The sequence below is a fragment of the Poecile atricapillus genome, chromosome 4, assembly GCF_030490865.1.
Source record: "Poecile atricapillus isolate bPoeAtr1 chromosome 4, bPoeAtr1.hap1, whole genome shotgun sequence".
Classification (NCBI taxonomy): domain Eukaryota; kingdom Metazoa; phylum Chordata; class Aves; order Passeriformes; family Paridae; genus Poecile; species Poecile atricapillus.
Window position 1 is genome coordinate 49,249,264 of NC_081252.1, and position 9,055 is coordinate 49,258,318.

Below are 9,055 nucleotides of genomic sequence, written 5' to 3' on the forward strand. Positions count from 1 at the left end.
CTTAAATGTATTAGTATGAACAAATCTTCATGTTGTTTGTTCAGCTTAACTGGCCAAATCCGAGATTTATTTTGATTGAACCCTTATGAAAAGTTAAAAAGAAGCTAGGCCTGTATTTCTCAGTGCAGCAGGAAAAACAGTTTTTTTCTATTCTCGTGTTTTAGACATCCAGGTTACTTCACGGAAATCAGTCGGCTCAGCTTATTCTCTCTGCTGCTTTCCCACTACAACAAAGCACTTTCACTCAGTCCCACCACCAGCAGCATCAGTCTCAGCAGCAGCAGCTGTCGCGACACAGAACTGACAAGATGACTGATCCTTCCAAAGTTCAGCCACAGTAGTGTGGGTGCTGCCTCTTTTAGAAGCAAACTGCCAGGAGGGGCTGCCCCACAGACAGTTGCACTGAAGCTACAGAGGTAACAGTACGAAGGCTTTCTACCACCATGGTGTTGAGATCTACTTTTAACTTCTGGAATCTGTTAAGAAAAGCCACAAGATGATGATGGGGACATGGCCGACTTTGAGAGTTGCCCCAGTTTCTGTGTTCTAAAGGATTTGCTGCCATGTTGTAATTTGTCCAGGTGAAATCTCCAAATGTGACTGAAATGAGAGTGATGCTGAAAATATTGGTATTTTTATCAATTCTGTACATTTTTAAAGTATTAAAACGGACATGGAGCAATTGTTTTGAATTAGCAGGAAAAAATGCCAGAAATATAGTCCCAAAACCATCTAATTTTTTTTCAGATGATTACAGGACAGTAAATATTTTGAAAATGTTGTGTGAAATCCAGTTCTCTGTTGTACAGATGCTGTAAAATATTGTGTATATGTCTGCATAAAAGGAGAAAGAGCAAAATATTTTATATGATGCATGAAAATGTAATCTGTTATTTGTAGGTTTGAATATGTTTCCCTAAATTCTCACGCCATACTCAGACTAATGTTTTCCTCTGTTCTACCCTTTTGTTTACAACATGATGCATCATTATTTTCACCCTTAATGTGGGCACAAGTCTCTTGTTTGTGCTTTGTCTGTGATGTCAGGGTTTGTTCGGTGAGGTATAGTGTGTTGGTTAGTTGACTGCTTGAAGTTAAATTATTGATGAAGCTGTTTGAACTGGTGATCATGCATCAGGGTTCAGGACATTCAGATTCATAAATATCATCCATCATTTCATAATGAATTCATAATTTTATTTGAAAAATAGGAATTTGCACTGCTTTCTTGCGGATGGTTTGGAATTTTATTCCCCAAAGCTATCTTTTGATATAGTTCATAGTTGGAAATATTTATGTAAAAGGTTTAAAACAAATGACAGTAATTTTCAAGAATGTTTCAGTTATAGGAGTAATTTGCACAAAAATATATTTACATTTAATAACCTTTTGGGCACTTTTTAACCACTTTCTCTGTGGTGAGAATTGTAACTTGTTAAACCATGTTGGAATCTTTTTATTCTCCTTCAAAAATTAGTCAGAACTAATTCAGGGTCATTTTAACAACAACAACAAAACCCATAGTGCCTTGATTTTAATTCAGGTGATAATGTTGAACATCTTGAATTACAATGTCTTGAATCTGTAACCATTTTCAATTTTGAAGTCTTAGCACATTGTCAACCAAACTTGTGTATCTACTTCATAGATATTTCTGTATTGTGTTAATTTTAACAGTGGTCTGAGTTGAGACCATTAATATTTTTGACTGGTACTCCCCCTCAGACAGTAGCCAGAAATATAGGAGTCTCAAAAATCTCAGATCTTTAAGGTAATACTCTTAAAAAAAAAATGAAAAAAAAAATGCAGCGAACCTTAAAAGACAGGACTCCTTTTGCAGAAGGAAGAACAATAAGCTGATTTTTTTTTTTTTTAATAATTTTTGGAAGCATTTAAAGTGTGTTTTGGGGGAGACCATGATTGCATTTAACACTACCAGGTATTGATTTAAGAGCTATCACTGAACTAAGACTTCAGAAGGCAACTTCACTTTATAAAGAAAATAAAAAGTTCCAACAGTTATGTGCTATTTAAGTAAATGTTGGTAGGTTTTTATGGTACTAGTTTGTGGAAACCAGAACTTCAGAGGAAAATTAATAAATGCTGATAGATCTGATAATTAGTTAAAAACAAAAACCAGTAAAAGCAGTTAAAAAACTAGTGCTAGGGAGAGAAAGCTGGATTAATCTTGAATTCTAAGGAGGAGTTGAATGAATGTAACCAAATGGTGATGGTCTATTTTGTACTATGGAACAGTTTGATTGTATTACTGGATGAACCAAACCTGCAGGAGGTAATACCAGTTTAGCCAAGCCTTTGATGCCGTTGGTTACGTTTTGGGGCAAGCCTTTGCCTCTGCACGTGTCCCAGCATTAGACCTTTGTTATTCCCCAGTCATAAAGCAAATGTTTGGCCCCAAAAAGCCAAGCAGTGAACAAGGAGAGTGTGAGAAACACAGTACCAAAGAGAATCAGATTGCTCTCTGCTCCAAGAAGCCTATTGCAACTTGGAGCAAGGAACAGATGCCAATACCAAACATAGCAAGAAACACTTTCCCTTCTTTAAAGGGAATTCTGGCATTCTTCAGACTGGGATAATTGTCAGAGACCTGTTTCTGTAAAGTTCTATGTAAAGAAATCCTGCCTTGCTCTGCTATCCCTGCCACTCCATTCCACCTGTTTCTATATGAAGCTGCATTGACTAGAGGTCTGTGCTATCACTTCTTTGCCTAATGGAAGATAGGTTAGATACAGATTTCTTCAACCAATTACAATAAAAATTGTAATTTGGTTCTTTAACCAATTACAATAAAAATATAGCTCTAAAAAAGAAAATTGGGAGAGCTTTAATAGTGCTGTTAGAACTACTGAATAGTGGTAAAATAGGTATATTAAGCTATTATACTGAGAATTACTGAAATTAGAGATACCAGCCAGACAGTTAATGATGCAGCTTTTATATAAAGCTTCATTTCTCTTCCCATTCTGCCCTCCCCAAATACTCTAGTGTGCTGCTATAGGTCTGTCAGTAAAAAGGCTAAAATAGGAGAGAGAAATTAGATGGTGGGATAGCATGGCTGCTGAAAGAGAATATAGAAGTGTATGCTTTGATCAGGAAACTTTTTGTAGCCTCAGAGGGAGGTCGTTCAACAGAACTACCAGTTAGTAGAGAAAGGATAGAAGATGGGGAAATTCTAAGGAACTGGAAAACTACAGCACACATTTGAAGAATTCCTGACATGAATCAGGCAAACTCTACTAAGGCAAGTGTGTAGAACTTGGCCCAGGTTGTGTGCAAGTATGGAGATGCTTTGTTCACAAGCAGTGACTAAAAAGTATATATTTAACAGGTCTGCAGCTTCCCTTGTTGCTGAATCAGTTGCTGAACTGTCCTTGAGTTTTAGTGATAAGAGGACCAGGCTGTTGCCTCTTTCTTAATCAGCCTTTTGCTTCTGCCTGACTCATTTACTACAGACTTACTTGCAACATCCTCATAAATAGCATGACAGTGAATGCCGTGATGCTGCAGGTTCTGGAGCAGAAATGTTGCAGAACGACTCTGACAGAAGGGAAAGGAGTCTGTTAAGGGGAGGATTGCATTTGTGAAGAAATGGGCTGGTGATACTTCATGGAGTGAAAAGGACGGCATTTGCACAGAGTTTAGGAGACAGACGTTGACTGCAATGGGTGAGGCTTTGAAGAAAAGTGTCTGGGATAACTTCAGAGAGAAAAAAGAATATAGCTATTTTTATATTATATTTAATATATATTATATTTGTATATAAATATGAAACGATTCTAGTAGGAGCTCTCCATATGCCTTCCACTTCATCTAGAAGGTTTACCTTCTGCACTACGGTTCCAGTGTGTCACCACCTTCTGTGGGCATCTTGCCTACTGCCAAACACCAAAATTAGTAACCCAGCATCCTTACAAGAAAATAGGTTTCATTTCAGCTTTATGTAAAAATGACTAAAGTAAAGATATATCAGGCAGTTTTTCACAGGAAAAAGAAATTATCTTAAGACTTAAATGGCACTTTCTCTTTTTGTTTTTAGGGTTTTTTTTTTGAGTAATAACAAGCACTTTACTGAAAAGACTATTTGAAAAACAGTTTATTTCTTTAGTCAGTGAAACTGTTAAAAAGGGGGCACATTGAGGAATAACAGATGAAAATGTCAAAAGAGACATTTCTGGAAGATGTTTCTTTATTATGGTGATCCTTTGAGGTTTAAAGTGCAGGATTAAAAAGGCTTCTAAAACCAGTTGCCTTTGTGTTTTATATGGCCAGGGGAAGGGATTAGGGATGATAGCTTCCTTGGAAGGAGGCTTTTTAAGTTGCACAGTTGCCTATGAGAGAGATCATCTGGAGGCTCATTTGCCTGCTCAATAATTCTAAGTGTCCCTTAGGATTATAAATTATGTTAAAATGTTCTGAAGGTTTAAAGATGTGGCCTTTTTCAAATGTTAAAGTCGATTCAAGAATCATTTATATTTTCAGAGATTTAACCCAGGTATTGTTATGAGTGTTTTAAATGTCACGGCATCAGGAGATGTTAAACATGTCAGATTCATAAGCTTCTCTATTTGAAATAATTATTAAAATTAGATGTACAGTCAGAGGGCTGGAAAATGGTTATTTTGATTAAAAGGGAAAAGAGACTAGTTTTAATAATTAACCTTTTATTTTTTTACTTATCCCTGGTGGAAAAAATTGAAGAGAATGAAATGAATTTGGATTAAAAAAGACATATTTAAACAAATCATAGTAGATGAGACAACTGTGAGAGAACATTTGAAATTGTCTTGGTTGTCCATGAGACTGGGTAGTTGCTTTTTCACTACCATGATTTTTAACACTACATTCCTTGTCTTCTTCTTTTTTTGTCTTTTTTAAACAGGTGATTTTAAACTCTGCGATACGTCATGCTATGCCATCTGCATGAATTTTGCCAGCATGATATGCTATATTAAAAGAAAGTATACCTAAATAAAAAGGAAGGGGGGGGAAAAAAACACTGTGTCTGAAAAAATACTTTATGGCCTAATAACAGAGAACCCAGCTATGACTGAGAGATGCTGCATTAATAGACAATCAATCAATGGGTAATTATTTATGAAACACTTTTGGGAATGGTCTTAAAGATGTAACTGCTTTGAAAGCAGTTGGTGAGTTGTCTTTTTCTAACAAGAAAGGTAAAAAATATTTATTTTCAAATATATCAGATTGAATTTTGAGTTTTTAAGCAGTGTTGATTTCACAGTGTCTTGGGTTTCAGTTTTGTTTTGTATTTTTTTAACTGGCATTAGATTTATATACATAAAAAAAAACAAACAGAAAAACCCTAGTGCCGTTCATATTGACGTCAGGAAATGTAGATACAGTTCCCTGGTGTTCATGTGACCATTACTAACTGTCAATTTTTTAACTGAATAAATGTAACTCATTTAAAATTTTGCTTTCTGTAGCTTCTAAGGTTCTAGAAGTTTTTTTCTGAGTTGCTTGATGTCAGTTTTATCCAAGTTTCACAGTGAAGCGCTCTTACCCTTCCCACGACTGTACCAAAGGCACTCTCTCTCCCCCACCCACAGAACTGACTTGTGAGAAGTTGCTTGATGTCACTTTTATCTTCTCTCCCCTACCCAGACAAATGACTTGTGAGATTTCAGTAAAAATGCATACTGTATTTTTTCCTTGTCTTCTCTCTGTATCTCTTTATAAACTGATGCCCCACTCTAAAGGCTAGAGACCTCTGATTTGTGTATTTACATTGCTGCCTTGGAATTTACTCACACAGCTCTTGATTAAGTGTGCACAACTTAAAACTGCTTTCACGCCTTCACGTCTACAGTCCCTGTTCGTGCCAAAGGACGGAGCGGCACTGCAGCGGGTTTGGATGGGCAGAGCCCTTCCCTCACTTTCTGTCATGGGCAGAACACTCCTCTCTTTCAATTGGTGCCACTCCCCCTCCTGGGTATTTCTTCTGCTGGTGAAATGTCAAAGAATAGTACTTTAAAGGAGCAGAGGTGGTCTGAAATGTTGGCTGTGCCACTGAGCGAGGAAGCAGAGACTTGCATTTAGCTGCAAGCACAACTTGCTGAGAGCATGTAGCTTCTGCCTGGGATGATATGTAACCTGTCAGGGTGGTCTGAGCCTCTTTTCACTGATCAGAGTGTAAACATTAGTAATTCCAAATAAATTAAATGTTCAGGGAAAGGAGGGTGGGAAAAAAATTGTGTAATTGAGACTGAATGCCTGGAGAAAACGATAAATACACTTAGCCATTTTTAGTCTGCACTACTTTTTTTTTTCTGTAATATCATGGCAGATGCCCAGAGGAAGATACTGATCTTGTGCCTTTAAGATTTAAATAATGCTATGCAAGTTGTATATTACTTCTATATGCCATGAGGCCACTGTGCCCCAGGAGTGAAACAAAATCAGCTGTAGCAGAAGTGTAGCTGTAGTTAAGAACTGTCACCACCCATCAGTGATAAGACTGAGAGCACGTAGCAAGCAAGATTGTCAGTTTTCTTAAAACTGAACTTTGAAAATAGCAGTATATTTTTCCAAGAACTTATGAAGATGAGTGGTAATTACAACTGCTGCCACACCTGAAGCAATTCTGTTAAATGGCATTTTGCTGCCATGCAAGCTTGAAAACAAAAGCCATGTTTATTTGAGAATGAAGCTATTAAGTACTTGTAAAGATTAGCAATCCAAAGGTTAGTTGCACTTCTGACTCTCGGGCATTAGCGATATAAATTCCATATTTCAGCTGTTTGAGGGTAACATATAATAATAGCACAAGCCTTACTAGCATTCTTTGTAGCACACAGTCTGTCACTGTCAGACCCTTTGGCAGGTACAGTCTCCCTTGGACAGTAAGTGGAAGTAATCCCAAAGAAACGCACAGCTATCATACATGCCCACGTCCATGGGAAACGCTGTGCAAATGTACTCTGCATCTCCCTTAGCAGAAACCTGTAGCTGTAACTTGCCAAGGGTGCTGACTTCAGGGGCCATACAAGGTCATCTCTGGAAAAATGCCATGTCAGTTCAGCAAGTGCCATTACATCATTATTTCCATGGCTCTGGAAATCAAGGATAACACAGATTATATTAGGATGAAGCAGTCTGAGCCTCTTGATTCAAGATCTGATTTTGTTTTTTGACTACACGGTGTCTGGTACAAACATGGAAGTACAGTGAGCTACCAACCTCTTTCTAGAAACAAAACTGCTCACGTGAGTCTGAGCTGGAAGGGCAGCTGAGGTGAGGGACAACCTGTATAGCAGCAGGCTGCCTCTTGCAGTGCTCAGAGAACACTGCCCCTCTCTCACTTCCAGGTTTTCCGACTTGGTGTCTGACTCATAAATCTCAAAACAGCGAGCCCAGGCACCAGCCCAGCGCACACACACCTGCTGCCATTACCAAAGGAAGAGCAGGCTTGCTGGTGACCTGGTCCTCTACTTTGGTTCAACAGGTTTCCTTTGAAAAACTTGGTCCTGGCAGGCTGGAAGATTAGTTTACTTTAGTCTTGACTATTTTGCTTTGCCATATCCAGCACAATGAGACAGGCTTTACCTAAGGATTGGGAATAGACACCTTTGAAAATATCACAAGCTTTTCTTATTGTAAATATTTCAGCTGATCTGAGAATTTCCCACCCCAGTAGAACTGACCATCTCCATTTTACTTCTGCTGCTTGGAAGTGAGGAATTGCTGGCAGTATGCACATGCAAACCTCTGCTGTAATGTGCAGTCAGAGCTGTAAATTCCTGCATTAGATGCTGCTTTCGAGGTTCCTTTGGCAGCAGCTGAAATCAACTGCATCTCACCCCAGCAGGGAAAGCTGCAGGATGGATGGAAACCTGTGGAGGACAGTTGCCCATTTCCCATATTGCAGACGCAATGGTTTGCAGAGCCTTCAACACTTGAGGCTCTCACTCACTGCATTTCACGTTCTCCAGCTACAAAAGAACAAAAAAGGGCACAGGATTGTGGCAATCAAGGCTTCAACTGGTTGCCTTATATATAAATGCCCCTACACTCTATATTGCCTATATCCCAAGTGTACAGGTATTTTAAGACAGAACAGCAGTACACCCCTCTCTGCTGGCAATGTGCTGCAATGACAAGAAATCTGATAAAAATTGCTAAAATCCCAGCCCCCGAACCAGCCAACAGATGAGAGCTGGCCAGGGTGCAAGTCCTTTGAGACACTGTGCAGGGACAAGGCCAAGTCTGGGCTAGAAACAGCTCAGCAGATACAGCACTGCTGAGAATATGTCACTGGGTCCCTCCATCACCTTCAACAGTCTTTCCTTATGTCCCAACTCAATCCTTTAAACTGAATTCTTTAAAATTCCAACAGGCAATCAACAATATTAAATCACTGTAACTAGTAGCAACTACTGAAGCACCTTTCAAAGCTTTTACTAAAATTTCATGAGCTACCTAATTTCATGCTAGACTTCCAACAAGTCAATGTTTTGTGCTTTAAAAAAAAAAAAAAAATCAAAAAGATACTCTAACAGCACTATTCAAACTAACCTGCCTAGCTGGTCTTTGAGAGCAGCCAAATACATTGTTATGACTGGGCAAAAGCAGTACTTGGTATCTCTGTAAGTTGCAGAGACTTGTTCTGCAACTCAGTGCTCACCTCTACAAACAACCTGTTGAAGAGCTTCATTCTTCTGTTGACCCAATGAGCCTAACTTTTCATATCAAAAATAGCATTAAGCAGCACACACAAACTTTGGGAAGCTTCTACAAATGGAGCAAGGCAAACTGGGTTGTCATTCTGGATTTTGAGAAAAGAATTTCCACATCTTTCCCCAATTACATTCCTGTTCCTAAAAAGGAAAATTAGGTGGCACCATAGTTACCCTGCCTGGGATGGACCTGTATAAACATCTAGCAGCACCACTTCTGATCAATACAACAAGCAGTTGTCCCATGAACAGTCAGAACTTCAGGCTCTTCCCTGCAGATCCCTGTTCCTGCTCTGTTTTAACATGACCTCTGCTACAAATGCACTCCCTGCCAAGAG

At 38.7% G+C, this 9,055-nt stretch overlaps 1 protein-coding gene across 11 annotated transcripts in view; it reads left to right on the forward strand.

Moving 5' to 3' along the window:
* CLOCK (clock circadian regulator) overlaps positions 1-5,015 on the forward strand; it is a 65,547-nt gene extending 60,532 nt beyond the window's left edge. For 10 of the 11 annotated variants that reach the window (XM_058838190.1, XM_058838189.1, XM_058838199.1 and 7 more), the window contains one exon: positions 165-5,015. In XM_058838190.1, the coding sequence (XP_058694173.1) occupies positions 165-341 (177 nt within the window). In that variant the 3' untranslated portion in view covers positions 342-5,015. The remainder of the gene's footprint in view (positions 1-164) is intronic. The other variant, XR_009277605.1, reaches the window with a different exon arrangement.
* The last annotated feature ends 4,040 nt before the right edge of the window (positions 5,016-9,055 follow it).